Genomic DNA, 27,932 nt, shown 5'->3' with positions numbered 1-27,932 from the left:
CTGTTTTGTGAAGCTCCATTTTCATTCTCCGCCTTTTCTATCTTTCCACAGGCTGTAGTACATGAGCAGCTAGGCATCATCATTAAACCGTGCTGTAAGGCCCTCCTGTGGACAGTGTTTAACCTGCAAATGTCCAAGAACCCAACACAGCTCCCAGGAAGCACCAATACCCAGAGGCTGAAGTTTGGGGGTAGGATGGGGGGGAAGGGTTTCACCTTTAACATCATGCCAGCTGGTTCTCTGCTGCCTGGTTCAATTCAAGAATACATACGTGACATCAAGACCCAATGCAGTTCCCACTCACCCCCAGGCTGGACATGCGTGTGTATACCACAGACCAATGTGATGCCTCCAGGCTACACTGCAGCTCTGCAGGAAGGACTTGGGGAGCTGGAAGTCATGGCGTCAAGCAGTCTCTTGTTGCAGTTTTGTACTCGGTTTTTCATTAAGCTTAATGGCTTTTTTAAAACATGACTTGAAGTTCTAGTTTTCTAGATCTTTTACAGTGTACAGTATTTTACATAACTGAGCTGTATTAAAAGCTTGTTCATTTACTTGCCAGGGCCCTGGCTCTACTTTGAGAGTCACTGTAGAAAAACAAAACAAAAACAAAACTCCTAACTTGTATCAAGGTATTAAGAAGCTTAATTTTTTTAATAACTCAAATTTGGTAAGTTGTGTGTTAAACCTTGAGGTGGGATGTTCTCATTCGCATGACAGTCAATGCCCTCTTCAAAGCATTCTTCAGTTTCTGCTTTGGTGCTCTTTTTACTACAAATAAGCCCCAGAACTATATGGCTGGTGTGACTTAGATTTTAGCTGAGTCCTGTATAAAATAACTTCCAAGACCTTGGAGGCAGTTTACTTATGAAATTTATTTTCTCATATAAATTATGTATTTCTCTGGGCAGACAGCCTTCACCTTATTGCACTAATAGCACATCTGTAATACCAAGCTACAGGACAAGAGGTTTGTATTCTTCAACATAGCACTTGTCTACCAGGTAGCACTTGTCTACCAGGCACTGTAGGAGAGAGGGCTGAGGAAAAGCCAGGACCCACTCAGGAGGCAAAGGGTGGGGCAGGGAGGTGGACAATGGCTGCCCTTCTGACAGTTAGCTTTCTCCCAGGAAGGGGAACATGCAAAGCTTACATCTGGGTCCTGGGAGGGGGAAGAGTGGGAAGGCTAAGCCCGATGCAATTGCAGCTTGGTTCCCGTTGTTTCCAAGGGAAGCAGGGACTTGCCTTTCACTTACATGTAACAAACTTGGGCCTAGCTGATGCTCTAGGAAACAATAGGGTAGGGGCATCGTTGGATTTTGAATTAGCAGCAATTAAGAACAGGCCACACTGGCACAGTGAGGTGGGCATCATCTTGGCACCAGTGACCTGAATGATGTGTACCCTAGGGAAAGGTGCCACTCAACACCCAGAGCTGGCTCTGGAAGAGTCTTTTAACCTAATGTAGCTGGGACTTCAAACTGCTCCTTAGTTCAGATGCTCTCTGGCCACTGTAATTAGCAAAGCTCTGGGTACTGGGTCTTCTGAACATTGGTCAAAGCTATAATGAGACTGAGTCTGAAGGCAGAGTGAAGGGAGCGCCTGAGCAGGAGTAGGGTGAGTGGGCAGTAACTGTAACATGATTAGGCCCTCCGTGCAGGTGGAGGCTGGACTCAACAGGGAGTGGGAGGAGCTTTAAAGCCCTGCAGCTCCCATTACTCTGCCGTAGTACTACACTGAAGACAAGTTGCTCACATACTCTAAAGCACATTCTTGATACGGGAACAAGGACTTGGGGGAAGCGGCGATTTGGTATTAGGCAAGAGCCACATTAAGCCTTCATGAGGGCAGCCACCACAGCCTTGGCATTAAGACTGCGTAGGTCACAGTAGGTCTGGCCAGTGCCCACAAAGACGATGGGTTTGCTTGTGATGTAAGTCATAGAAATAGCAGCTCCCACCTGAAGTGGAGAAAGGGGATAACCAATCAGTTGAAGCCTCCTTGTAGATCCCATCTCCCTAACAGCGAATTGTAGAGACCACCTATCCCCAAGGCCTCAAAGCCCATCCTTCAGTCTCGCTGTCCGGCACCATCCACATTTACCTTGTCATCAATGGTGTCAAATTTGGTAAGTACAATGCCATCAATGAGCCGAGGAGTTTGAGCCATGGAATGGTCAGCCAGTGCTCTGTTGAACTTGACCTGAGAGGGAAAAAAAGATCATGTAAGTACAGGACTACTAATTTGCCAGAGTTTATGTTGTCAGAGGAACTAGGCCTGAGCCCTCACCAGCTGGTCCACAGCTTCATTGCCAACTAAGGCCTCCCCCACAAACAGCACCAAGTCAGGTGTATTGACGGTAATGAGTTTTGCCAGGGCAGTCATCAGGGGGGCATTGTCTTGCATGCGACCAGCTGTGTCCACCAGCACCACGTCAAAGCCTTGGTTACGTGCTAAAGAGGAAAGAAAAAAGTCAATCCCAAAATACCCAACTGTCCCTGATGCTCACTGCCAGCCTCTGAAGAAATCTCCATCTGGCTAAGTGAAAAGCCCGTCTGTTTACTACTTAGTCTCTGGATTCAGTTACAAGGTAATATGAGGAAAAACCTGCCCTATTCTTGGCCACCACCAAAAACATTTAGGGAAAGCACAGAAGTAGGATAAAGGTGACTCAATTCCTATCTCTGGTTAGGATATATTTGCTTGTAACTATACAAACCACATGGAAGCAGAACATGACAAGTAACTAATTCTGACTTTAGTAGTCCAAGTCTGATCCTCTGCAAATTCCAAGGAGGCAAAAGGCCCACAAGCCTCCACACTGCCCAGGGACTGTACCAAAGGCAATGGCTTCCATGGCGATGCCAGCAGCGTCCTTGCCATAGCCCTTTTCAAACAACTGCACCATGGTGCGGCCACCATGCTTCTCTGGGGGGTGCAGGGCAGTCAGACGCCGGGTGTGGGTACGGAGCTGCTCCACAGCCCCAGCACGAAATGTATCACAGGCAGCAATGAGGACACTGAAGCCATTCTCTAACAGCCAGAAGGAAATCTGAAAGAGTTAAGGAAAAACAATGACTGGAACCAGGGCTCGTGAGACATGGAGAGTGAAGGCATACCAGTGGCAGGTCGGAAACGGCACTGACCTTGGCAAGATTAGTAGACTTCCCTACTCCGTTCACACCACAGAAGGTGACAACATAAGGGCGCCGGCGACGCTGGGCATCCATGATATCCCGGAGCATGTCTACCCGACGCTGTGGCTGCAAGATCTGCACCAGGGACTCCTGTAGAGCTTGCTTGACTGTGGACGTCACCGCTGCAAAGGGAGGTGAAATGAACACAGCCATGAAGCCTAGGAATGTGCTCAAAATCCTCCACACCTTTCAGACTAAGGGAACTACAACTAAGAATCCAAACCCTACTGTTCTAAGCACTTTATTTTGTTATTACAAAGCTGATGTACAAAGGGTTTACAGTTACATAAGTCAGGTAAAGAATACATTTCTTTGTCACCCCTTCCCTGCCCCCCTCCCCTCCAGATTTTCCCTCCTGTCTCCACCCACAAGTTGTATAGTTCATTTTCAACACAGTATCTAGTGAGTACTACTGCTGTATTTATCCTTTGTCCCTCCATTTCTGTGCCACCCCCCACCCAGTCCTCCAAAAGACAGATAAACAAATGACAAAAACAATGAAAACAGCAACTAGGAAAAAACCTTGTTTCCATTTCCTGGAGTTCCATTTTGATAAATGTATTTTTATAATCAAAGGCATATTATAGGTATTGAGCCTTTGTGTTCCTCTCCTAAGAATATCCTCCTTTGGTCTCACTGTGTGAACGCCCAGAGTTCTATATAATTTACCATGTTCCAAGTGTATATTAAACCTAGTTTTTGCATATGAGAGGAAACATGAGCCGTTTGTCTCTCTGGCCTTGGCTTACCTCACTTAACATGATTTATTCTAGCTCCACTTCTAAGTACTTTTTAAAATATTAATTCATCTGCCTAATAACCCCTAAAATCTTGGTTATATAATAGAGGTGTAGAAATAAAGGGATCAGCCAAGTCATGTGACCAAAAAGAATGATGGTCTCTATGAGTGACCTCTTTACACATAAGCACATTTTGGCTGATGGAGATACTTACTGCTGAATGTCCCCATCACCTTCCCTTCCAGCTTGTTGGCAACAGAATCACAGAGCTGGACAGCAATATCTGCAGCCACATTCTTAGCTGACAAGCAAGGAACAAGTATGAGTTCTAAGTCAAAGCAACTGATTCTTACCATACAGCTAAGAAACAAGGTCCTGCTTCCCATACCAATACGAGAGCCCAGTCATCAGAACTTACCAATGAGATGATCACGCATCTTGTCCAGCACAGATTCCATGTCTTCACGACTCAAGCTCTTAGAACCCACAAGGCCCTTCAGCATCCCAAACATGCCACCCAGAGTCCCCTTGGTAGAACTGCAGGCACAGAAGACCACAAATACACATAAAGTCAGCAGACAGGAGTTAGGAATTCTGCAGCCAGACACCACTTCTGGAAAGCCCTATACCTAGGTTTGGTGGAGTTTGGGGCGGCCCCTTCATCATCCGAGCTGCTGCAATCCAGATCCTGAAGCTGCCCGCCAGGCCCAGTCCCTCGAATCTGTAGGACAAGTGGGAGAGATGGCTATAGGAACATTACTGGCTCTGAGTAAAAGGCCTTGAAGAAATCTAGGTTGTTATACTTCTAAGTCTCTACTTTTCCCAATTTCCAATTACCAGTGACCTTCCCTTTGTCCCTTGTTGGCTCTTACCAAGTTGATATCCTCAGACAGAGCAGCCTCTGGGGTTCCATTGGTGGTAGGAGTACTATAATCCAAGACTTCCTTGTTAGCACTACCACAAAGTTCCCACACTCGGGGTGCTTTTTTGCCCTTTTCCTTTGGAGCATCTGACTTCGTGGACTTGCTAAAATGCACCACAGGACAGAGAGTTATAATGGAGAAATCAAAAAGAAAGTAAGTCAGAAACAGCTCCCTGAGCCCTAAAACTAGTGAAAGCTAGAATGCTCACCTGGATTTGTCAAGACCCCTCCCATGCTTCTGAATGAACTCTTCCCTCTTCCTGCGGATCAGCTCCTCTTTGGAAAGTTCTCCATTCTCAGGCCCCACTGGGAGACCTGACTTTTCTGCAGGAGCTGCTTTGCTGGTAGCCAAAGGACCATCAGAACCTGTTAGGAGAAATCTCACTGAAGGAAAAAAAGACCAAATCCCAACCAACTAGACAATGGCTACACTTCTCCAATTTCAGAAGAAAACATGGGTCAAACATCTTGGGGATCACAAGTCCTGGGGATGATAAAGTGGTGAGCAGCAGGGTCAAAGAGAAGGAAGTCCTTAATGCTATGTTAACACCTTTTATGCCCCAGCACGTCCAAGTAGTTCTAACACACCTTCCTTTTTGGACCCCTTTTTTTTGCTGTTCTTTGCTTTTTCTTTGGGCTTTTCTCCCCGTGTTTCAATCATAGATCTCACAGGTTTCTTGGCCTTTTCAGAGTCTTCAAATTTCTTCATGGTAGTAGGAGCACGGATCTTACTGCTCTCCTCCGCTTCACTAAAGACAAAAAATAGTTTGCTACCATGCAAGAAGAAAGGTCCCATATACCAAAAGGACAATCAGAACTGGGCAGCAAATAAGAAGTGGCTTTACTATTTTTCACCGTTTTTTTTTTTTGGCAAGTGCTGGGTTTTGAACTCAGGGCCTGAGTGTCTATCACTCTACCACTTGAGCAATAACTCCACTTCCAGCTTTTTGGTGGTTAATTGAAGATAAAGAGTTATCATGGACTTTACTACCCTGGCTGGCTGTGATCCTCAGATCCTCAGACCTCAGCCTCCTGAGTAGCTGGGGTTACAACAGGCATGAGCCACCAACAACTGGCTCACTTTACTACTCTTGAACCACCTTCAGGAAGGGAGCTCTCAGGAAGAGAGTTCATCAAATCATGGAAATCAATTTTGTAGAGGGAAGGTCTCTCACCGAAGGAGTCGCAGGAAGTCATTTTGAAAATCAAAAGTGCCATTCAATAGACTTAAGGCACTTTGTTGTTGAATCTCTGTGCGGTACTTGTCCCGAAACAGCCTGTGCACATCATCTATCAACTTGTCTACATATGTCAGTGTTAGGATCTTCTGAAAACCAACCTGTTTAGAGAAGGAAACAGAGCCAACAGATCTGCTTACATGTCAGCCTACAATGGAGGAAAGCCAACTCAACTTAGTCCTCCAGAGATAGGCTCAGCCACCTGGCAGGTTTCCCTGTCTCAAAAGGCAGCCAAGCTCTCTGCCTGGCTCAGAAGTTCTTCCTTTGCCCACACCACCTTCCTAGCATTCTCAGCCTCTTCACATATGTAGTGCAATTACCAGCATTTTTAATCATTCGTTCTAGATCACTGTCCTTCTAACCCCTACTTACCACAAACACCAGCTCAAACTGATTGTCCAATTTATACTTGAGTGTGAGGGCCTCATGAGTAAAGGAGTTATTACCTCCTCGTTCCTGAAAAAAAAAAAATCTGTCTCAGTGTTCAGGTCATTCCCAAATGTCCCAGACATGAGCCATTCAAGGATAATTACCTTTGGGAAAGTACTGAACACTCCCTACAAGAAGATGCTAGGGCATTTCTCTCTAGACTTCCACCAGCGAGAAAGAATGACTACACAAATGAGGGAAAGGGGAAAAGTTGAAAGTCAAGACACCGTGGGAACTGGAAGGGCAACAAATCAGTACATACATATCGGATCTACTAGCATCTGGATACTATTTAGTTTCTTCAAGGGGTCTTTCCAACCATCTCGGCCTCGAAACAACAACCCAAAAAAATCAAGCTGGGGCTGGGGAGAGGAGGAAAAAGTCCCCACAGACGCCGAAATCCGACTGGACTCCCAAGATGCCAAGTGGGGGTGAGGGGGCGAGGGAGGAGGCGACGCAAAGTTGCGGGACTGTCTGATGAGGGAGGAAGAAAGTCGATTATCACTGAAAGGGGCAGCAGGGTGATTAGTCGAAGGAGGACCATGGCCCGGGTAGGGGGAGGAAAAAAAAAAAAAAAAGCTCGGAGTTCTGATCCCGCGGGGGTGGTACCTGCAGCAGCACGGAACGAATCAACGCGTTAACGGGCCCGGTGCATGAGTCGCTCACGCCCTGGAAGCACCAGAGCACGAGTCCGCCCTTGGAGAAGATGGTGAAGAAGTCGAGCATGGCGGCAGCGGGAGAGGAGCTGGGGCTGGCGCCGCCGGGGACTGGAGCCGCGATCGCCGCCGCTTCCTGCTGCGCCAAGCTCGAGACACGTCACACCGGCGGCCCCGGAAACCGGCGCAGCCGCACTTCCGCTCCTAGCCGCCGGGTTCCCTCACCGCTCCCTGTGCACCGGGGACGCGCAAGAATGACGTACACGACCAGGAGACCAATCACGGATGGGGGCGTTTCTGGGCGGAGACGTCCTGGGGACTTAACTACCAATAGTATGAAGGGGGGAGGAATCTGGGGGTGACTGTTGACCAATGGGTGGGCTCGTCCGAATACCCCCGTGGCGCGGAAAGGTGATAACGAAGGTTGTAGCAGAGTCCCGGGGTGCGAAAAGCTGATGTTTCGGAGGGCTCTGCAGCTGGGCCTGCGCCCAGGCCTCTCATTCCGGCGGCTAGGCACACGCAGAGGAGGCTCAACTCTGGGTAAAGCTGAGGGCAGTTTTGGGTAGGGTTCTGGGTCGTCTACAGCCTCCAGTTGTTTGGCTTGTAGGGCTTAGAATGGGTTGGCTGCGCGGAGGGAGAAAGCGTCCCTTCGAGACTTTGTTGAACCTGGGCCAGTGTATGGATCCCAAGGAGACCCCTGCTTACTCTGGGTGTGAGTTGACCTTGTGAGACAGGAATGACTGGGAACTGCCCATCCAACCAACTCCCTACCATGTGGGAAGGAAATACATGTCCTAATGATAACTGCGCCTCCACAGACTGGGATGGAAAAGTAGCTGAGATAAAGAAGAAGATCCAGTCAGCCCTGCCTGGTGACACCTGGGATCCACTGTATGACACCAGCCATCTGCCTCCAGAACACGCGGATGTGGTGGTTGTTGGAGGTGGGGTGATTGGCCTGTCTGTGGCCTATTGGCTGAAGAAGCTAGAGAAGAAACGAGATGCCATCCGGGTGCTAGTGGTGGAACGAGATAGCACGGTGAGATCTGGGAGCGAGCAAAGTCATGATTGGTGCAATAAAGATATATCATTTTATTAAGGACTCTAGGAGCAATGGAAGTGGAGGAAAGGGAAGACCTTAGTCTTCCATTCTTTTTGAAGTTTTTGTTTTGTTTTTTGTCGGTCGTGGGGCTTGAACTCTGAGCCTGGGTGCTGTCCCTCAGCACTTCAGCTCAAGGCTAGACCTGTACTACTTGAGGCACAGTGCCACTTCCAGCTTTTTCTGTTTATGTGGTGCTGAGGAATCGAACCCAGGGCTTCTTTTCATGCGAGGCAAGCACTCTACCACTGAGCCACCTTCCCAGCCCCATACTTTTGAAATTTTTGTACTTTGGTTTTTTTCTATTTGCTTTTTATCAGCTAGCTGCTGGCCTTTGGTACTTTGGTCTTGTCTTTTCATTTTCTAATCTGCCCTTGGATTTATTATCATTTTGTTCCAAGGTGGCCAGCCCTTTATAAATGATTGACACTCTTTGCCCTACTCATTTATCAATAATAAAACATTTTATTCTAGTGCTTCTGGTTGACTTGAATACAGGTTTGTTCACCCCTGTTCCTTAGATTATAAATTTGCACACCTGACTTCAGCTAAATTTTTCATAAGTCTATTACATATGACAGCAAGCATACTTGCCTACCTCAATTTTTCTTGTGTTTCTACAGTATTCAAAGGCCTCCACGGTGCTTTCTGTGGGCGGAATTCGTCAGCAGTTCTCCTTGCCTGAGAACATCCAGCTCTCCCTGTTTTCAGCCAACTTTCTACGGAACATCAATGTATGTCCAGTGAGATTTGGGGGGGCTGGGGATTGTGACCCTTTTCTTAGCTTAGAAAGAGGAGTAGTTTATTACACAAAGGGCTGAAAGAAGGAGGAATGGCTCCAGTAGCTAGAATTAGAACCCTCACTTTTCTCCCTAGAGTTGGTTCCTAGTAGGGCTCCTGTCTGGTCTGTAGCACTGAATTCTGGGAGCCATAGTGAGGAGTCCAGGAAAGCTCTCCAATTCGCTAAGTTAGCCTTTTTAGAGTACAGCTTTTATTTGTAAACAGGAGTACCTGGCTGTCGTGGATGCTCCTCCTGTGGACCTCCAGTTCAACCCCTCAGGTTACCTTTTGCTGGCTTCAGACAAGGATGCTGCAGTTCTGGAGAACAACGTGAAAGTGCAGAGGTGGGTATCCACCATAAGCTGGTTTCACCTTTTCAGATTCACATTTCCAAATTAGGAACAGGGAAGCCGGGGTTGATGTCACAGATGCCTCTTGTCTAGGAGCTTAGTCTATTAGGAAAGAGTCAGGAGTTAACATACAACTCAATCATTGGGACATGTCTATTTCATATGGAGGTGGTAGTAGAGAAATGAGGCACAAGGACCTAGTCAGTGTTAGCACTGGGAATCTGTACCAGCCAGTCCTTCTGGCTCATGAAAGTGGTAGGATTAAGGCCTGATTTCAGTGACTCACACCTGTAATCCTAAGCTACTCAGGAGGCTGAGATCTGAGGATCATAGTTCAAAGCTAGCCCAGGCAGGTAAGTCCGTGAAACTCTCATCTCCAATAAACCACCAGAAACACAGGAAGTGGCGCTGTGGCTCAAATGGTAGAGCACTAGCCTTGAGCTGAAGAGTTCAGAGACAGCAGCCCAGGCCCAGAGTTCAAGTCCCACGACCAACCAAAAAATAAAGTGGTAGGGTTTTGTTTTGTGCCAGTACTGGGGCTTGAACTCAGGGCCTCATGTTCTCACTTGGCTTTTTTTCACTCAGCCTTAGTGCTCTACTACTTGAGCTATATCTTCACTTCCAGTTTTTTGCTGGTTAATTGGAGTAGCTAGGATTATAGGTGTGAGCCACCAGCATCTGTTTTGTTTTTACAGGGCCCCCCTTTGAGTGACACTGTCCTAGAGGAGACAGTCATTCTGGAGAACAAGATTGTAATGAGCAGTGGAGTAAGGGGTAGCAAGTTTCCTATCTGTCTGTGGAAGGAGATAGGGTGAAAACTGAGAGTACTGAAGGAGACCAGGTTGTAGGTTGGGGAAGAGGCTTCAGATGCTAAAGAACCTTCACTGGAAGGTTCAGTCTTTGCACATTCACCAATGAAGAAAAAACAGGAGGTTTAAGACAAGAAGTGCTATCAGGGCCTGCACTTCCCCCTGAAACTAGCATTCATGCTTCTCTCCTCTGCACACAGCCTCTCTTAATACTGTATGCACATGCACATATTTCTCTCAGGCAGGAAGGGGCCAAAGTTTGTCTGATGTCTCCCGAACATCTTCGGACCAAGTTTCCCTGGATAAACACAGAGGGAGTGGCTCTGGCTTCTTATGGTAAGGTTCATCTGCAGAGAGAAGGGACAGCCTTCTAAAGATAGTGATGTCTCAGCATGCCATGGCCACAATAAAGGAGGACCACTTTCCTCCTGGGTACCAGGACTGGCCTCTGGCCATACTACTTCTCGTTCCTTCACCAGGATTGGATTCTAATGACCTTCCCTGGCTTCCAAGCCCTAGAAAAATGTTAATGGAGGGTCAGGGAATATACTAAGAAGAATGGGATCTTAGTCCTTCTTTGTGAATTAATTCTGTTTTCTTCATCTCAGGGATGGAGGGTGAAGGTTGGTTTGACCCCTGGTCGCTGCTCCAAGCATTTCGGCTAAAGCTCCAGTCAATGGGAGTCCTTTTCTCCCAGGGAGAGGTGACACGTGAGTCCAAGGCACCTTACCTTCTGTTTCTAGCAACCAGTGCGAGGTTTCGACCGGGTACCATCTTCTCACTCGCAGCCTAAGAAGGATTGGCAAGAGATAGGGCCAGCCTAACTACTCCACACTAGTCTGCTTTGTGACTTGTTCAGTTGTTCAGCATTACCCTGTCTTTTCTATATAGCCAAGTTCCTCCTGGTTCCCTAACTTCTGTTCACTTCAGTGCCGGTGGGGAAATGCTTACCCTTAGCCTTCTTTCCTAGACCTGTGGGATCCTCACTTCCTTCTGCAAGGCCTCGAAGGCTTTACTTTTGTGGGGAGAATGGGGCAGGATGTTGAGTGAGATTGAACCTGGGGCTGTGTGCATGCCAAATACATGAGCTCTCTCTCTCAGCCCCTAAGGGCTTTTTTTTTCCTTTCTTTTTTTCCCTGCAGGTTTTGTCACTTCATCTACCTCCATGGAGACCTCAAGTGGAGAAAAGGTCAACTTGAAAAGGATCTATGAAGTCCATGTAAGTCCCTCGTCTCATTGTGCTCCTCCTCTCCACAATAGAGGGACAAGAAAGGTAGTTTGTCCTGATGTCGGTCCTCTGTCCATTTTCCATATGGGCAAAGTAAGACCCAGGATACTGAGTATCTCTCCTAGTGCCTGTATGTGGTCCAGGCCCTCCCTCCCTTCACCCTCGGGTGTCTGCAGGTGAAGATGGACAACAGCCTGGAGTACCAGCCAGTGGAATGTGCCATAGTGATCAACGCTGCTGGGGCCTGGTCTGGGCAGGTTGCTGAGTTGGCTGGTATTGGGATGGGGCCACCTGGCACCCTGCAGGGCATCAAGCTACCTGTGGAGCCAAGGAAAAGGTAGCTTCCCTCCGGGCAGCTGAGGAAGTTGGTGAGAGAGAAAGCATATAGAAATTCGAGAAGATGGAGAGTCATGGAAGGGGTCAGGCTGCCATGCTGTTCTTGTAATGTCCTCACTCCCTTGGTCATGGCAGGTATGTGTACGTATGGCACTGCCCGCAGGGACCAGGTCTAGAGACTCCCCTGGTTGCAGATGTCAGTAGAGTCTATTTCCGGCGGGAAGGATTAGGCTGCAACTACCTAGGTGGCCGGAGTCCCACTGAGGTAAGCCAGTTTGGGGGGTGGGGGTTCTGTGTGGTGTTGGTGCTGTAGCTCCCCAGATTAGAATTTGTTGCTACCACCCTCCCTGCCATACACATGCAGTTATCTTTTTTTCCTCCCTGCCATACTGCAGTCCTCTCTCCCTCTTCTTCCCTCTCCCAAGTTCTCTCTCCCTCCCCCTTAGATTGGTTAAAGGGATTAGGGAGGGCTGGGGTTTTGCCCTTAAATCCCAGACAATAGAAGTTTTGCCCTCACCTCTCTCACCCAGGAGGAAGAACCAGATCCCACGAACCTGGAAGTGGACCATGATTTCTTTCAGGACAAGGTGTGGCCCCATTTGGCCAAGAGGGTACCAGCGTTTAACAATTTGAAGGTAACTGACAGGCGATGGTTGTGCATCTTGGTGCCCTTTCCTGTGTACTGGCATGTCCTGCCACTTTGTAACTACTGAGGAACCCGTCGGACCCATTCCATCCCATGAACCCCTCAGAAGCTGACCCCTGGTGAAGAGTGAGGGCTGAGCATGTTAGCAGCACTCTGAGAACCCTGCCTCTTGTTCACCCACAGGTTCAGAGTGCCTGGGCTGGTTTTTATGACTACAACACATTTGACCAGAATGGCGTGGTGGGCCCCCATCCACTCGTTGTCAACATGTACTTTGCTACGGGCTTCAGTGGTCATGGGCTTCAGCATGCCCCAGCTGTGGGACGAGCCGTGGCGGAGATGGTGCTAGAAGGCCACTTCCAGACCATCGACATGAGCCCTTTCCTCTTCAGCCGCTTTTACTTGGAAGAGAAATTCCAGGAGAGGAATATTTTCTGAGTATAGAAGCTCTTCCTCAGGCCCCAGCCTACTCATCACCCATCCTCATCTGGGCATTGTGCCAGACCTCCTTTAACACCTTCCATCCAGGGCTGGGAAGGTGGCTCAGTGGTAGAGCGCTAGCCTTGAGCTGAAGAGCTGAGGGACAGCACCCAGGCCCAGAGTTCAAGCCCCATGACCAGACCCAAAAATAAATAAATAAATAAAATAACACCTTCCATCCAGCCCATCTGCCCCCATGTGGCAGGGCATGAGGTCTAGGCCTGGGCCAAGAGAAAGTGGCCCAGGTGATAATGTACACTAAGACAATCTCTGGTGTCCTAGACACCAGGGCCTATGGCTTCTTACCTGGTGCTGGCACAGAGGGATGGCCTCTGACCTGGGCAGGTTCCAGGCAACCGGAGCTATCTGAAACAGCCTCACCTGGATAGATTGACTTATCTGCTACCTGAGTCATCAATAAATGTGATTAGCTCACTCCCTCTAATCTTCTGTTCCTTCTGTCTTCTCACAGCAGAAGTTTTTGAAGCATCCCACTAGCTTTGGCCCTAGGAATAGGTAAATAGCCCCATCCTCCACCCCAGATCTTTCTTCAATCCCAGGGAGTAGGCAGCTGGTTTGCAAGCGAGGGCCCCCTGCTCCTAAGTTGCTGCAGGGGTGGTGGTTATAGAGGGAAGGATGAAGCAAGTCACCTATTTAATATTTATTCCGGCCCAGTAAGATGAGAGACACCAGCAAGCAGAGACAAGCACAGTACAGCTTCACTAGAACTTTTCCTATCTAAGAACCCTGCATGCCATCAGGGGTAATCCAAGTGGGGCTAGGATTCATTGATGGGGCCTCAGCAGACAACCCAGGCTGTAGATAGTGATGACATCATGGAACATGATGACATTTTTAAGGAAGGGTAGAATGGGGTGGGGGGGGTGACCGGGGAAGCTCCAGCACCCCACTGACATTGAAGAAACACAGGAAGAGAATGCCGAAGAGGTCCCGGAGAAGCAGGAGAAAGTCCAGGGGAGTGTGATATGGAAATGAAAGCAGCTGGCCGTATGAAATGACAGTGCAGCTGAGTTCAGCACCAAGTAGGTCAGCGGTGACCTCTCAGAGGGCAGTTTCAGCAGCATGGGGAGGAATAGACAGTAAGCAGAAGAAAGGTGGCCCTGAGAGAACAAGCCAGGAAAATGTCCCCCCCTCAAAATGAGAGTGGAGTGCACAGGATGGATGGGGGCCTCACACACGGGAGGGAGGGGAGAGGAGGTGCTGCTGGAGAGGAGGCTGGCCGGAGCCAGGCCCAGTGAAATAAGCAAAAGAGGAAGCACCACAGAAGGCAATCCTGCAAAGACAGGAAGGAACATGCTAGAGGCATGGCAGAAGGACACCTGGAAGGTAGCTCCTCAGATGCTCAGCGCTTTCAGTGTCTTCAGCACAGGCACTTTAACCTAAGGGTCCAAAGGGAAAGGCTTCATCTGGCCGCTTGCCCCGAGCTATGCCCTTTAACAAATGCTATATGTTAGCCAGGCATGATGGGACACACCTGTTATCCCTACACTTGCGAGGTAGAGGTCGGAGGATTGGGGCTGGTTTACATAGATCCTGTCCAAGAAAACCCCACTAACATTACTAACACATTAAGGAGTTCTGTTGCAACAAGACCTTGTTCAAACTCAGCCTACTGGGATATGCTGTTGAATCTGTTTTCCTTTATACAATGTGGAGAGACAACCCTTCATCTTTGTTCCAACACTCAGCCCTCCTAAACTTTGTCAGTCTTGTCACTTGTCAATATCTAAGTGCTCCCCTGGGAACTTGCTGCTGGACCCTGAAGATCCATCCCTGGTCTCAAGGCCTTCCCAGTCCAAGATGACAGCTAAAGCCACATTCCTGGAGATTTAAAGAGAGGATGTGGGAAGGGCAGATTCCCTGCGGCTTGCAGAAGTCAGCCCACATGGTCCACCCCACTATCTGTGGCTCAGCTTGGAGAAGGCGTGATACTCTAGCTCTACAATAACCACTAATGTTCATACATTTCACACCTAATTAACCACTTAGGACAGTCATGTCTGCTTACAGGTATTATTTGTTAAAACTAGTCTGCAGGTTATTTCATGACTGCTTTGTCAAATTATGGAAGTTAAGTGCAATAATGTTTGAAAACTAAAATGATGGTGTGCCTTGTTTCTACTAAGATCAACTTTTTCTCTCTTTGTTTTATTAGGGAATCATGTCAGTGTTTAAAAATGCTGTGTGGTTTAAGTGTGAAGTAATTTCTTGAAAAGAGGAAATAAAAAGGGGAAAGGGAAAACTTTTCCTGCCAGACTGTGTGGCTCATGCCTTTACAGCTACTCAGGAGGCTGAGATCTGAGGATGGAGGTTCAAGGCCAGCCTCGGCAGGAAAGTCTGTGAGACTCTTATCTCCAATTAACCATCAAAAAGATGGAAGTGGGCCTGTGGCTCAAGTGGTGGAGTGCTATTTTTGAGCAAAAGCAGCTCAGGAACAGCAAGCGCTCAGGCCTTGAGTTCAAGTCCTGGGACTGACGCACACACTTGCACACAGAAAAGTGAAACAGGCTCTGTTAGAAGAGGTATCAGCAGAAAGTACAGTTAGTGGAGAAAGTGACGAAAGACACATGGTGAAAGTGGTCATGTGTCTGTATGGAAATAGGACAGTGTCCCTAGACGCGCCGGTGAGGGCCTGGATCCTCAGATCTCAGCCTCCTGAGTAGCTAAGGTGACAGGTGTGAGCCACAGGCGCCTAGCTTCACAGAACCTGTGTAGCCTGGGCTTGCCAACGCCTTGCCTTCTTTCCCTCTGGCCGCCACAGCCCTGTGGAACGTTCCTGGGGAACAGCAGGTTCCCACTTGGGACTCTGGGCCTGGAACACAAAGCCCTTTGGCCTGGGGCCCCCCAGCCTGCAGGGGCCCCGCTCCCGCCCCAGCCTGTGCGCCCGGGGCCAGCCACCCAGGCCGCCCGTCCTGCCTTCAGGACCCTTCTTCGCTGCGGCGCGGCCCGCCGAAGCCGGGCTGTGGGCTGCGTGCCCGGCCCTGCGCGCGGCCCGGCGGCGTCGCCAGGCGACGGGACAGCCGGCTGGAGGGGCGGCGCCCCGCCGCTTCCGGGAGCCGGGCCGCGCGCCGCATTTCCCGGGCCGGGCCCGGCCAGGCAGCGCGTACCGGGGGCGCCAGGTGAGCGGGGCGCGATCGCGGGGGCGGGGCGGGGGAACCCGCACCCCCGGGGCGCCCAGGACGACTTCCAGCCTCCACCCGGCCTGACCTCGGCCCCGGGGCAACTTGCTCGACTTCTGAGCATGCCGCCCGAGGGGCTCGGCCTCAGCGGGGCTCGAACCCGACTCTGGCCAGGCGAGGTCAGCCTTGCCCCGCTCCGTACAGCCGTCTCTGGTGGGCACCGCCGGTCCCGCTGCTTTTGACTTGGGTTGGTGCCTCCAGGGTCAAGGACCGATGACGGACAGAGGCGCCCAACGAGCGCCCTCCGCGCCCACGGACCAGGCACGGGGCGGAGGGACCCGACAGACCCGCGTCCGGTTCCGGCCGGTGGCAGGTGAATGGAGCTCCGCTCTGCACCCGGAGCAGGGCGGTGAAGACGGGGAAGTGCTCCAGCCGAGCCGACCCCTGGGGCCTGAGGGCCAGGGGTGACTCAGAGGAAACCACATTTTGGTTTGGTTTTGGTTTGAGTGTGTGTGTGTGTGTGTGTGTGTGTGTGTGTGTGTGTGTGTGTGTGTGTGTGTAGGTTACATACCTATAGAAAAGGGCACAAACTGTTTTTTTGAACTCTGGGCCTGGGCGCTGTCCCTCAGCTCTTCAGCTCAAGGCGAGCGCTCTACCACTTGAGCCACAGCACCACTTCTGGTTTTCTGAGTGGTTTATTGGAGAGAAGAGTCTCATGGACGTCCCTGCCCGGGCTGGCTTTGAACCGCGATCCTCAGATCTCAGCCTCCTGAGTAGCTAGGATGACAGGTGTGAGCCACCAGCACCCGGCACAAATCTTACTAAGTATGTAGCCTAATTGGTCATTTTTCACCGTGATTTTTGTTTCCTGTGCAACCTGCTTCTAGAACAGAAAACAAACCATTACTAGCACCTATCAAGGAAGCCCACTGCCCACTTCCAGCCTCGGCTTCCCCTCAGGTGATTACCTTCCCAGAGTCTCTTTATTCGGGGAGGAGAGACTACTTCTCTCAGGGTCTTCTTGGCTCAGGGCTGTCACTCTACCATTTGAGCCACCTTCACTCCCAGCTTTTTGTTGGTTAATTGGAGATGAGTCTCCCAGTTTTGTCTGCCCAGACTGCCTCTAAACCTGATCCTCAAACCTCAGCCTCTTGAGTAGCTAGGATTATAGGCCTGAGTCACTGGCTCTTAGCTCCACTCCAGCCCTCTGCTTCTATAAAATAGCTTTGCCTGCTTTTGGATTTCTAGTCCTTAAGTCATGTTATATAGTCTTGTGTATTTGGTATTGTACAATCAATAAGTTTGGTGATACGCATCCATGTTGTGTTAATACATTAATTTATTTCTGCTGCATGATTATACCAGGCTAGTTATCCATCCTACTGGACTTGTGTTGCTAGATATGTTTTTTCCTGTTTGTGGGTGCATGTGCACATGTGTACTCAAGTACTGGGGTTTGAACTCAGGACATTATGCAATGGTGTCTCTCCTGTCTTTCAAGAAGGAGCTGGGTGCATACAAATGCACCTATGCATGCACATATAATACTCATACACATGGTATATATGCATCTCCTGTATAGTGTGTGCAGGTATGAAGACAAACACACATGCATCATAAATAGTAACATAACTATATGAGTGACACTCCATCATCTTTGCCATATTCTGTGGTTTAGAAATGAGTGGGTCTACCCCACACTCACAAGTGTGAACCTGGAGGTCACTCTAGGGCTGGTCTCCTGAAGTCTACAAACCACTCTTTGATAAAACTGTGCTATGGTTAGCTTGTGGACATCTTTGGGGAACTACATTACCTGTCTACCCCAAATAGTGATTTCAGATGAAGAGAAATCTAAGATAAAATTAAACGTTAAGAGACATATCTTCAATCATAAGTCTTTAAAAATTAAAAAAATAAAAATCATAAGTCTTGGGCTGGGACGGTGGCTCAGTGGTAGAGTGCTTGCTTTGCATGTATGAGGCCCTGGGTTCGATTCCTCAGCACCACATAAGCAAAAAAAAAAAAAAAAAAAGCCAGAAGTGGCGCTGTGGCTCAAGTGGTAGAGTGCTAGCCTTGAGCTGAAGAGCTGAGAGACAGCACCCAGGCCCAGAGTTCAGGCCCCACGATCAGACCCCCCCCCCCCCCCGCAAAAAAAAATCATACGTCTTCACAGGTCTCAAGACACTCCCTAGATAATAAAAATTGGAGACCAGTTAGACACTGGATAGTATTTAACACATTTTGTATTTTTTTTTTTTGTCAGTCATGGGATTTGAATTCAGGGCCTGAGTATTGGCCTTGAGCTCTTTTACTCAAGGCTAGCACTATTCCACTTTGAGACACAGCTCCACTTCTGGCTTTTCAGTGGTTAATTGGAGATAAAGAGTCTTACCAGGACTTGTCTGCCCGGGCTGGCTTTGAAATATAGTCCACAGATCTCAATTTCCTTAGTAGCTAGGATTATAGGTGTGAGCTACCAGCACCCAGCTCCACATTTTGGATTTTATACAGTGAAACCACATCATCAGATTTTCCTGTCTTAAGTTCCTACATATAATATTGGAAATACAGCCAAAAAGACACCAAAAGTACTGTGAAGAAGTTCCTTACTAATTTTCTATCAGGTCTCTGTTGTTCTCTATTTAAATGGGTATCTGAGGTATATATTGTTCTGCTTTATGAATTGGTTTTTTTCTTCTTCTGTTACTATTGGTAGAACCCAAGCTAGGCACATGTTCTACCATTTCAGTCACTATTCTAGGCCTTTCTTATTTTGTTTTTCAGATTGGGTCTCATTGTAAGTTTTCCTGGACTGGTCTTCAACTTATTAAGATCCTCCTTCCTCTACCTCCCAAGTATCAAGTATTATAAGTGTGCACCATTGTGCCTGGATGCTTTGTTTTTCAAAAACACAAGAAAATGTGACCATATATACATACACACACATATATATATATACACATATGTATGCATGTATATATATATATATGTATATGCTATGTGGCCTCATATATATACATATATACATATGAGGCCACATAACAAATCAGAGACTCGACAAAGCTAATGAACAGACCTTCCAGTTAAGTCTTACCTTCTTGACAACTGTATCTTGCCATATGATAACCATTATTAAGTCTTGGAAAGATGAAAGCATGTGTGACTGTGTGATAGTTCCACAGCTCTGGCTGCATGCACAAAGTCTGGCAAGGAACAAGGAAGGTTTGAGATTTGAGACTCCAGGAAGAAAGTCATGTGTGCAGTTACTGGAACTTATCTAGAATCTTGCTCAATTATCCTGTCAAAGATGATGTTGTTTCCCAAGCTTAAACGTTTTCATAATAGTTACAAGGGCTTATACACCTCATGGGTAGAGATGGGAAAAGGTACTGGGAGAGAATGAGGGAACAGAGGACACTGTACAAAAGGAAATGTACTCGGTACCTGACTCATGTGATTTTAATCTCTCCATTCATCACCTCTATAACAATAAGGTAAAATATTTTTTTAAAAAACAGTTACAAGGGCTTGTACTAGTCTTGTTCCAGAGGCATATGTTGCTAGATTTCTTCTCCATCTTCGTCTTCTCTTTTGGCAGTGTTGGGACTGAACCTAGGGCTTCACATATGCTAATCAAGTGCTCTTCCAGTATACTCCTCAATATAGATTTTTTTGCCTTTTTCCTTTCTTTTTTGATTCTGGGGATCGATCCCAGGATGTTGCACTTGCTAGGCAAGCACTTTGCCACTGAGCAACATCCCAGCCCTAGGATTAGAGGCATGAGTCACCAGCATCCAGCTATACATTTCTTGAACAATGAAAAGGGTAATCACCCCAAATTAGGATGTGTTGTCAAAAGGCAAAGGCATTTTGTGAAACTTTTAAATCTATACATATTACAGTTTAAAAATTAAAACAAAATTTAAAAATATAATGTAAAAACCAAGTGACCTAATGTATGTTGCTGTGGAGGAAAAGGCATCTGTATTTATTTATTTAATTTTTGGTGGTCATGGGCCTTGAACTTGGGACCTGGGCCCTATCCCTGAGTTCTTTTGCTCAGGGTTATCAGTCTACCATTTTGAGCTACACCTCCACTTCCAGTTTTCTGGTGGTTAATTGGAGGTAAGAGTCTCATGGACTTTCCTGCCAGGGGTTGGCTTTCAACTGTGATACTCAGGTCTCAGCCTCCTGAGTAGCCAAGACTCAATCCAAACTAGTTGACCATGAAATAAGTCATCCCGTGCCCTGCCCTGCTCCAGTGTCTTTGTGTGTGTGTGTGTGTGTTGGTCATGGGCTTGAACTCCTGCCCTGGCTGGCTTTGAACCACAATCCTCAGATCTCAGTGGTCTTTTAGTATCAGTGAACAAGGTATTAATAGCCAACCTAGACTGACATTCTTTAAGTTTGGAAACCTCTTGTTACAATGTTCTAGTAATCAGATTGGTTTCTTTTCTTTTGGCCTCTGAAGATCTGACAGTCAGAAAGCAGCCCTCTGCAGGTGGCTCCACTACCACTACCACAGAGAGCCAAGTTCTTCAACTGGAGAGGTATCTCTAGAATGCAGCACTCCCGCTGCACCAGGGCAGGCTCTGCATCACGCCATCTTCCTCCAGAAACAGAGGCTGGAAGACCTGCCAGCATCCGGGACATCCCCGTCCTTCTGGTGGGAAGAAACCCCAGCAAATTATCCATCCAAGGTAAATTCTTGATCCTCTGTTTTTGTATCAATTTAGAAGCAATTTGAGCATCTCACCCTCCTCCACAACAAAAACAAAAGCTTCTGGAATCTCAGATAGCAGTGATCAATGTGGGAACAAACAATGAAAGTCACAGTATTGAATATTATTTACAAACATATACCTTACATGTGGATCTGTATGTTATTTGTTGGCTTTTTCCTTGTGTGAGACAGTCTCATTCTGTTGCGCAGGCTGGTCTTGAATTCATAGTGTTAAGCAGTTATCCTGTTTCAGATTCCCAAGTAGGTGAGACTGTAGCACCTATCACCATGACTACACGGGTTATTTATCTCTCTATCAATTTATTTATTTTTGTGCCTGTCCTGGGTCTTGAACTCAAGGCCTGGGCGCTGTCCTTGAGCTCTTTTGCACATGCCCAGTGCTCTACCATACCACTGGGGCCGCAGCACCACCTTTAGTTTGGTGGTTCATTGGAGATAAGAGTCTCATGGGGATTTTTCTGCCTGGGCTGGCTTTGAACCACTAATTTTCATATCTCAGCCTCCTGGGTAGCTAAGGTTACAGGTGTGAGTCACCAGTACCTGGCTAGATAGGCTAAAGACATATTCTACAACATTTTCTGAACACATTACATAAACTACCTTGTGTGATTCTTGCAATAATCCTGAGAAGCAGTTTCTAACATTACAGTATCTCTGTTTCCCAAATGGAGACACTGGGGCATAGCAAGACTGCAGAAGGCCACAGGTAACAAGAAGTGAGAATCCTGGCACTTTGCCTGCAGTCAGCAGCCCTCACCATATCACTCCATGAAAGTCTCCCTAAGCTGACAGTCCAGTGCTAGATGGGTGGATCAATGGGGTCATTAAGGGAAAACAGACTTGGTAAAAACAAAACAAAACCAAATAGTCTTACAAGGTTTCCTGCTTGTACTACTCCTTATCACCCATCCATCTGGATACAGAATTATCTCTCCAAGTAGTAATTGTCTTTCTCCCATATCAGCAATTACCAGGAAGTCCCTCTGAAGAGCTGCCTGTCAGCCCAGTCTCCCCAAATTTGGAATGTGTTTTGGCCCACGTAGAGCCGAGAACACTCACTCTGCCAGTCATGCTGAACTCATACTCTGTAACTCTGAGCCCTCTGCACCGATCTGGGTTTATCCTGAATCCGCTCCAATCACAGTGCCTTTTCCTGCTTTAGACCAGTCTTAGCCCTTAGACTAGGTTTCAATTAGAAACCGAATCTGTTAGGTACCAGGAGAAAAGCAGAACTTGTGGAAGCCCACGCCCTGCGTCTAACAGTAGGGTAGGTACGGTTTTTGTGACTCTCTCTCCCTCCCTCTGCCTTGTAGGATGGCTGCTCTACGAGGTCACCACTGGGTCTCCCCGCTTCTGTTGCTTTCCTAATCCTGGTCTCACAGGATTAATTTGCAAGCCAGCATTATGGCCTCCTTCTCAGCTCCTCACTCCCATTCTAAGAAACCTCTGGGCAAGATGGCTGGTGAGTGGACACTGTCTCAATTAATTCTGCTTCCTTTTTTTTTTTTCTTGCGTCTAAGGAGTGCTATCCTCAGTCCCTATGTTGGTGAGGTGAAGGCCTGTCTGGTAAACACAGGAAAAATACAGCAAGGCTGATTAATACAGTGAAGCTCCGTGCTGGACTTCAGGTCTTGGATGCTTTGTGGAGAATGAAGAGGAAAACATGTGTTGGTGGATTCTTTTTCTCTTTTTGTGCCACAACTGGGGCTTGAATTCTGGGCTTGGGTGCCGTCCCTGAGCTCTTCAGCTCAAGACAAGTGCTCTACCACTTGAGCCACAGCACTACTTCCAGTTTTATGGCAGTTAATTGGAGATAAAGAAGTCTCCTGGACTTTCCTGCCCCGGCTGGCTTTGAACCACGATCCTCAGATCTGTGCTTCCTGAGTAGCTAGGATTACAGGCATGAGCGCCTGGCGCCTGCTTGTTAGCTAAATCTTTATTCCAGAACCATTTACAGAAGGAGCCAAGAAGAGAGAGAAACTAATCATTCCCTAGGACACCAAACTGCCTATCCAGATTCACAGCTGAGGCTTAATATCGTTATAGAGAATTATACCAGATACTGCATTACCTAAATGAACCTTCAACAACTGAAAAGAACCCATTTAACAAATGAGGAAATGACTAGCTTGCTTGAGGCCCCAGAGACAGCACTTAGTAGATCCACCATCAAATCTGGGAGCCAGAACCTGATGTGGTTATACACACCTATAACTCCAGCTACTTAGGAAGTGAAGGTAGAGGATTATGATCTGAGGTCAGCCTGAGCAAAAGTGCAAGATGCTCTCTGAAAAACTAAAAAGCAAAAAGACTGGGACATAACTCAAGTGGAAGAGCGCATAGCTAGAAAGTGCAAGGCTCTGAGTTCAATTTCCAGTACCCCCACCCCAACCCCACTCCACATACGCACACAGTCTGAGTGCCTGCCCCCAACATGTAGGTTCTGATTCAGTAAGTTCTGTGTTCTTCTAGCAAAAACCTAGGATTTTTCAGGGCCTTTCCCTTAAACAATGAGTAGCCTCCCTTAATCTAACTTCCCCTTCTGTTAGTGTTGGAAGGGGCTTTAGGCCTGCTTGACCCTTACCCCTGCACACAGCTGTTTACAGAATCATAGATGGTTGACTAGTCAGCATTAGTGGTGTCGCAATCCACAGTGTGCTACTTAATTCACCATGACCAGGAGCAACACAATAACGGAGACCTGGACCATGCAACTGAGGTTTGGGGTACCAGGGGACCTGTAGCCTTCTGCCGGCAACAAATCCCAAGGTTCCATTAACCAAAGTTTTTATTGGTCTTCTGCAAGGAAGTACAAACTTCAACCTGTGACAATATTAGAAAGTAGGTAACTTTCTGATTTGGGGAAGGAGAACTAAAAGGTAAACAGCCTACCAATTGCAGGATCCCACACAGTTTAGGGTGGAATCTGAGTTCTTGTTAAGCCAGGATTGATTGACCTTTCCAGGAAAACTCTCAGCATTCTGAGAGTGTATTGGGAGAAGGCATTCCAAACTCCCAATCCTTTCAGGGTCTCATAGCTTGGATTCTCGGGCTCTCACAAGTAGAACATTCTGTTTAAGGTGGGATGGGACTACCAGCTTTCAAAGAACATGAAGGGGCTTCGTGGTAGCATGCTTGCCTAGCATGCACGAAGTCCTGGGTTCGATTCCTCAGTACCACATAAACAGAAAAATCCAGAAGTGGCGCTGTGGCTCAAGGGGTAGAGCAAAAAGCAGCTCAGGGAGTGTCCAGGACTGGCAAGCACACGCACGTGCACACACGCACACCCACACCCACACTCCAAAGAACATGAAGCTGGGTGAGACTGTCCTTTGTCTGTTTTTTGTTGCAGAGATGAGTATCAAATCCAGTTCTTGTGCATGCTAGGGCTATATCCTAGCACTATCTATTTGTTGTTGTTTTCTTTTTTCTTTTTTTTCAGTCGTGGGGCTTGAACTCTGGGCCTGGGTGCTGTCCCTCAGTTCTTCACCTCAAGACAAGCGCTCTACCACAGCACCACTTCTGGTTTTCTGGTGGTTAATTGGAGCTAAGAGTCTCACAGACTTTCCTGCCCGGGCTGGCTTTGAACTGCGATCCTCAGATCTCAACCTCCTGAGTAGCTAGGATTACAGGCATGAGCCACTGACGCCCAGCTCATTGCTGTTTTCTTGAGAAGGGGTTTCAGAACTCCCAGGCTCACTGCCTAAGCCTTGTGAGTAGTTGGGACTAGAGGCACTAACATGCCACTTTACCATCTCTCTAGTAGAGCAGGCTGCTAAAACACTGCCATAGAGGAAACTCTTAGCCAAGACCTGAAAGGTATACAAAAAATTGCTGGATGCTGGTGGCTCATGTCTGTAATCTCACCAAGTCAGGAGGCTGAGATCTGATGATGCAAGTTAGAAGCCAGCCTGGGCAGGAATGTCTGTGAGACTCTTATCTCCAACTAACCACCAAAAAGCTGGAAGTGGCCGGGTGTCGGTGGTTCATGCCTGTAATCCTACTTTCTCAGGAGGCTGAGATCTGAGGATAGCAGTTCAATGCCAGCCCAGGCAGGAAAGGCTGTGAGACTTTTATCTCCAATAAACTACCAGAAAACTGGAAGTGGCGCTGTGCCTTAAGTGGTAACGCACTCCCCTTGAGCTGAACTGATGAGGGACAGCACTCAGGCCCAGAGTTCAAGCCACACGACCGACAAAAAAAAAAAGCTAGAAGTGGAGTTTTGGCTCAAGTTATCACTTGAATGCTAACCTTGAATAAAAAAGCTCTGAGAAAGCTCCCAAGCCAGGAGTTCAGTCCTCAGGACTGGCACAAACAAATGAAACAGCAGGGCAGGTCTCTGGGAGTAAAGTGTTTCATAGTTCAGGGAGCTGGCTGGAGTTCTGCCTGTCCTCCCTTGTGCCGTCAGTGGGGAGGCTGAGATTAGAAGGAACAGACCTGAGCAGCGTGTTTCTCCTCCTCAGACTGGTTCAGGCAAGCACTGGTAAAGAAGCCCAAGGAGAGGCCTGTTTCCTCCAAAAGCCACCCCAGTGACAACTCAGAGCTGGCCTCAGAGGACATCCTCCCATCTTCAAGCCCTGGTCCAGATGTGTCTGCAGTCTCATCACCAACACCTGTGGACACCAGCAGCAGTGGCCGCTGGAGCAAAGACTACGATGTATGCGTGTGCCACAGTGAGGAGGACCTGGCAGTGGCCCAGGAGCTGGTATCCTACCTGGAAGGCAGCACTGCCAGCCTGCGCTGCTTCCTGCAGCTTCGAGATGCAACTCCAGGTGGCGCCATTGTGTCTGAGCTGTGCCAGGCTCTGAGCAATAGTCACTGCCAGGTGCTGCTTATTACTGCAGGCTTCCTTCACGACCCGTGGTGCAAGTACCAGATGCTGCAGGCCTTGACTGAAGCCCCTGGGGCTGAGGGCCGCACCATCCCCTTGCTGTCAGGCCTGACCAGAGCTGCCTATCCACCTGAACTGCGATTCATGTACTGTGTGGATGGCAGAGGCCCGGATGGTGGTTTTGGCCAAGTCAAGGATGCTGTCATGCGCTGTAAGCCCTGGGAGGGGTAGGGGAAGGAGAGTCAGCCAGTGTCTGATCCTTTCTTTAGTGGAGTTAGAGCGCTACTGGTTCAAAGTGCAGGCTCTGGGACTTACCTGGCTTTTTCTTTTCTTTTCTTTTTTTTACCTACTAGCATATGAAAAATTGCTTTGTTGAGTTACTTAACTGCCCTGGATCTCTGCTTTCTCAGTGTTTCTCAAGCTTCCGTTATTGTAAAATGACATGTATGCATACATGTCAGTGCATGCACACGCACATGCATGCGTGCACACACACACACGCACACATACACCACAAAAGTTGTCAGTACATATTAGAGTAACAGTGGTGATAATAGGTTTTCATAGATTAGGTTGGAGATGTCTACCAGGAGCTAGACAGGTGCCAGGAGGGAATATCAAAAAGAATCACACACAATAAGCCTATCTGGGAAAGAAGCATTATATTATAGTGTGTTGAATGAAACAAGGATAAAAAGGGAGGTGAGGAACGGGGTGCTGGTGGCTCATACCTGTAATCCTAGGAGGCTGAGATCTGAGGATCGTAGTTCAAAGCCAGCCCAGGCAGGAAAGTCTGTGAGACTCTTATCTCCAATTAACCACCAAAAAAACATAAGTGGCTCAAGTGGTAGAGCGCTAGCCTTGAGGTGAAGAGCTGAGGGACAGTGCCCAGGCCCAGAGTTCAAGCCCCACGACTGACCAAAAAAAAAAAAAAAAGGAGGCGAGCACTTACTGGGGAGAAACCATTGCTGTGAGGACATGCCCTGTCACTCTGTTTGGTCTCTTTCAGATCTGCAGACACTCAGTTGACTGTCATGTCATCATGGAATGCAGAAAGCTGGAGTCATGTTGGAAACAGCCCATATTGGGCCTCAGGTTCCAGCAGGTCTGGTAGGAGACATGTCAGCAGCCAGAGTCCACTGACAGCCCAATCAGGGCTTTCCATTACTATGGCCTCCCTAGGGAAACCACAAAAACTGAGGGTTTTCCCCCAAAGAAGGCCAAGAAGAAGCTGGGTTCTCCCCCAGGAAGTTTATGAAGTGCTGGGGACTCCCCCCGAAGGCCATGAGGAAGCCAGATGTTGGGGTTGGCTGGAGAACATGCTGATACCAGGAGGGTCAACATTATCTTGTCTGTTGCTGAATTGGACAGAAAGCTGGCACACACCAGCCTTCTTCCCCATCAATGTTGATAGACATCTTTCCAGAGGAATAAGCTTAACTGATGAGCTGAAGCCGAGGCTGCAGGCCTCAGCATGGATCTTCTTACCAGTTGCCCTCAATGCAGATGTCAGGAGAAAGCTACAAGAACACCTGTAATCCTAGCTACTCAGGAGGCTGAGATCTGAGGATTGAGGTTCAAAGCCACCCCAGGCAGGAAAATTCTGTGAGCCTCTTATCTCCAATAAGCCACTCAGAAAACCAGAAGTGGTGCTGTGGTTCAAGTGATAGAGCACTAGCCTTGAGCTGAAGAGCTGAGGGACAGTGCCCAGGCCCAGAGTTCAAGCCCCATGACCGACAAAAAAAAAAAAATCCTTCACACACACTATTGCTGCTTACCTTCTCAGACACATCAGCTCACTTCAGAAAGCAGGATGCAAGACAACTGTCCTTCTAAGCTATGGGATGGAGCACCATGGATGGCTGCGTGCAGCAGCACGTGCCATATGCCTGTCACGCCAGCGATGCAGAGAAGCATGAAGACAACTGCAGCCCAGGCCAGGCTGGGCATAAACCAAGACACTCATCTTGAAACAACCAATTCAAAAAGGAGCTGGTAGGGCTGGGAATGTGGCTTAGTGCTAGAGTGCTTGCCTAGCATGCATGAAGCCCTGGGTTCTATTCCCCAGCACCACATAAACAGAAGAAGCTGGAAGTGTGCTATGGCTCTAGTGGTAGAGCAAAGGAAGCTCAGGGACAGGGCCTAGGCCCTGAGTTCAAGCCCCAGGACTGGCAAAAAAAAAAAAAAAAAAAAAAGGAGCTGATGGATTGGCTCTAGTGGTAGATGCCTGCCTTGCAAGTGTGAGACATGAGATCAAGCCCGAGTACCTCCACCACCAAGAGAAAAAAGAACAGAAACTATGTT

General features: G+C 48.1%; 4 protein-coding genes across 7 annotated transcripts in view; 3 read left to right on the top strand and 1 right to left on the bottom strand.

Annotated features, from left to right (window-relative positions):
• The window catches only part of Fam118b (family with sequence similarity 118 member B), a 37,616-nt gene extending 37,062 nt beyond the window's left edge, over nucleotides 1-554 (top strand). For all 4 annotated transcript variants that reach the window (XM_042674845.1, XM_042674846.1, XM_042674844.1 and 1 more), the window contains one exon: nucleotides 52-554. In XM_042674845.1, the coding sequence (XP_042530779.1) occupies nucleotides 52-65 (14 nt within the window). In that variant the 3' untranslated portion in view covers nucleotides 66-554. The remainder of the gene's footprint in view (nucleotides 1-51) is intronic.
• Nucleotides 555-855: 301 nt separating this feature from the next.
• Nucleotides 856-7,364, bottom strand: Srpra (SRP receptor subunit alpha). Its single transcript, XM_042674841.1, has 14 exons — nucleotides 7,136-7,364; nucleotides 6,470-6,553; nucleotides 6,035-6,198; nucleotides 5,448-5,608; nucleotides 5,069-5,225; nucleotides 4,810-4,963; nucleotides 4,567-4,658; nucleotides 4,356-4,474; nucleotides 4,152-4,238; nucleotides 3,147-3,319; nucleotides 2,839-3,052; nucleotides 2,290-2,453; nucleotides 2,104-2,202; nucleotides 856-1,960 (listed from the first exon to the last, which is right to left on the bottom strand). Exons 1-14 carry the CDS (start codon nucleotides 7,250-7,252, stop codon nucleotides 1,832-1,834), a joined length of 1,914 nt encoding a protein of 637 aa, XP_042530775.1. The 5' UTR covers nucleotides 7,253-7,364; the 3' UTR covers nucleotides 856-1,831.
• A 230-nt stretch (nucleotides 7,365-7,594) lies between these two features.
• Nucleotides 7,595-13,355, top strand: Foxred1 (FAD dependent oxidoreductase domain containing 1). Its single transcript, XM_042674924.1, has 11 exons — nucleotides 7,595-7,722; nucleotides 8,001-8,221; nucleotides 8,905-9,015; nucleotides 9,287-9,405; nucleotides 10,462-10,556; nucleotides 10,829-10,930; nucleotides 11,363-11,439; nucleotides 11,625-11,785; nucleotides 11,920-12,049; nucleotides 12,315-12,419; nucleotides 12,614-13,355. Exons 1-11 carry the CDS (start codon nucleotides 7,638-7,640, stop codon nucleotides 12,866-12,868), a joined length of 1,461 nt encoding a protein of 486 aa, XP_042530858.1. The 5' UTR covers nucleotides 7,595-7,637; the 3' UTR covers nucleotides 12,869-13,355.
• Nucleotides 13,356-15,976: 2,621 nt separating this feature from the next.
• LOC122104201 (TIR domain containing adaptor protein) lies at nucleotides 15,977-27,226 on the top strand. The gene is made up of 5 exons (XM_042674923.1): nucleotides 15,977-16,050; nucleotides 20,525-20,753; nucleotides 22,111-22,259; nucleotides 25,261-25,839; nucleotides 26,638-27,226. Exons 3-5 carry the CDS (start codon nucleotides 22,202-22,204, stop codon nucleotides 26,655-26,657), a joined length of 657 nt encoding a protein of 218 aa, XP_042530857.1. The 5' UTR covers nucleotides 15,977-16,050; nucleotides 20,525-20,753; nucleotides 22,111-22,201; the 3' UTR covers nucleotides 26,658-27,226.
• Nucleotides 27,227-27,932: the final 706 nt, after the last annotated feature.

This window comes from Dipodomys spectabilis, unplaced genomic scaffold, assembly GCF_019054845.1.
Source record: "Dipodomys spectabilis isolate Male_0828 unplaced genomic scaffold, ASM1905484v1 ptg000023l, whole genome shotgun sequence".
Lineage (NCBI taxonomy): Eukaryota > Metazoa > Chordata > Mammalia > Rodentia > Heteromyidae > Dipodomys > Dipodomys spectabilis.
Note: the sequence above shows the minus strand (reverse complement) of the source record. Positions and strands in the feature narration are given on the sequence as shown.

Coding starts and splice junctions, on each gene's coding strand:
- Srpra (XM_042674841.1), bottom strand. CDS start 7,252: ATGCTCGACTTCTTCACCATCTTCTCCAAGGGCGGACTCGTGCTCTGG. Junction 5,609..6,034: donor GACTTCCTGCGACTCCTTCG/GTGAGAGACCTT, acceptor TTTTGTCTTTAG/TGAAGCGGAGGAGAGCAGTA. Junction 1,961..2,103: donor TTGACACCATTGATGACAAG/GTAAATGTGGAT, acceptor TCTCCACTTCAG/GTGGGAGCTGCTATTTCTAT.
- Foxred1 (XM_042674924.1), top strand. CDS start 7,638: ATGTTTCGGAGGGCTCTGCAGCTGGGCCTGCGCCCAGGCCTCTCATTC. Junction 10,931..11,362: donor CTCCCAGGGAGAGGTGACAC/GTGAGTCCAAGG, acceptor TTTTCCCTGCAG/GTTTTGTCACTTCATCTACC. Junction 11,440..11,624: donor AAAGGATCTATGAAGTCCAT/GTAAGTCCCTCG, acceptor GGGTGTCTGCAG/GTGAAGATGGACAACAGCCT.
- LOC122104201 (XM_042674923.1), top strand. CDS start 22,202: ATGGCCTCCTTCTCAGCTCCTCACTCCCATTCTAAGAAACCTCTGGGC. Junction 22,260..25,260: donor ACCTCTGGGCAAGATGGCTG/GTGAGTGGACAC, acceptor TCTCCTCCTCAG/ACTGGTTCAGGCAAGCACTG. Junction 25,840..26,637: donor CAAGGATGCTGTCATGCGCT/GTAAGCCCTGGG, acceptor GGTCTCTTTCAG/ATCTGCAGACACTCAGTTGA.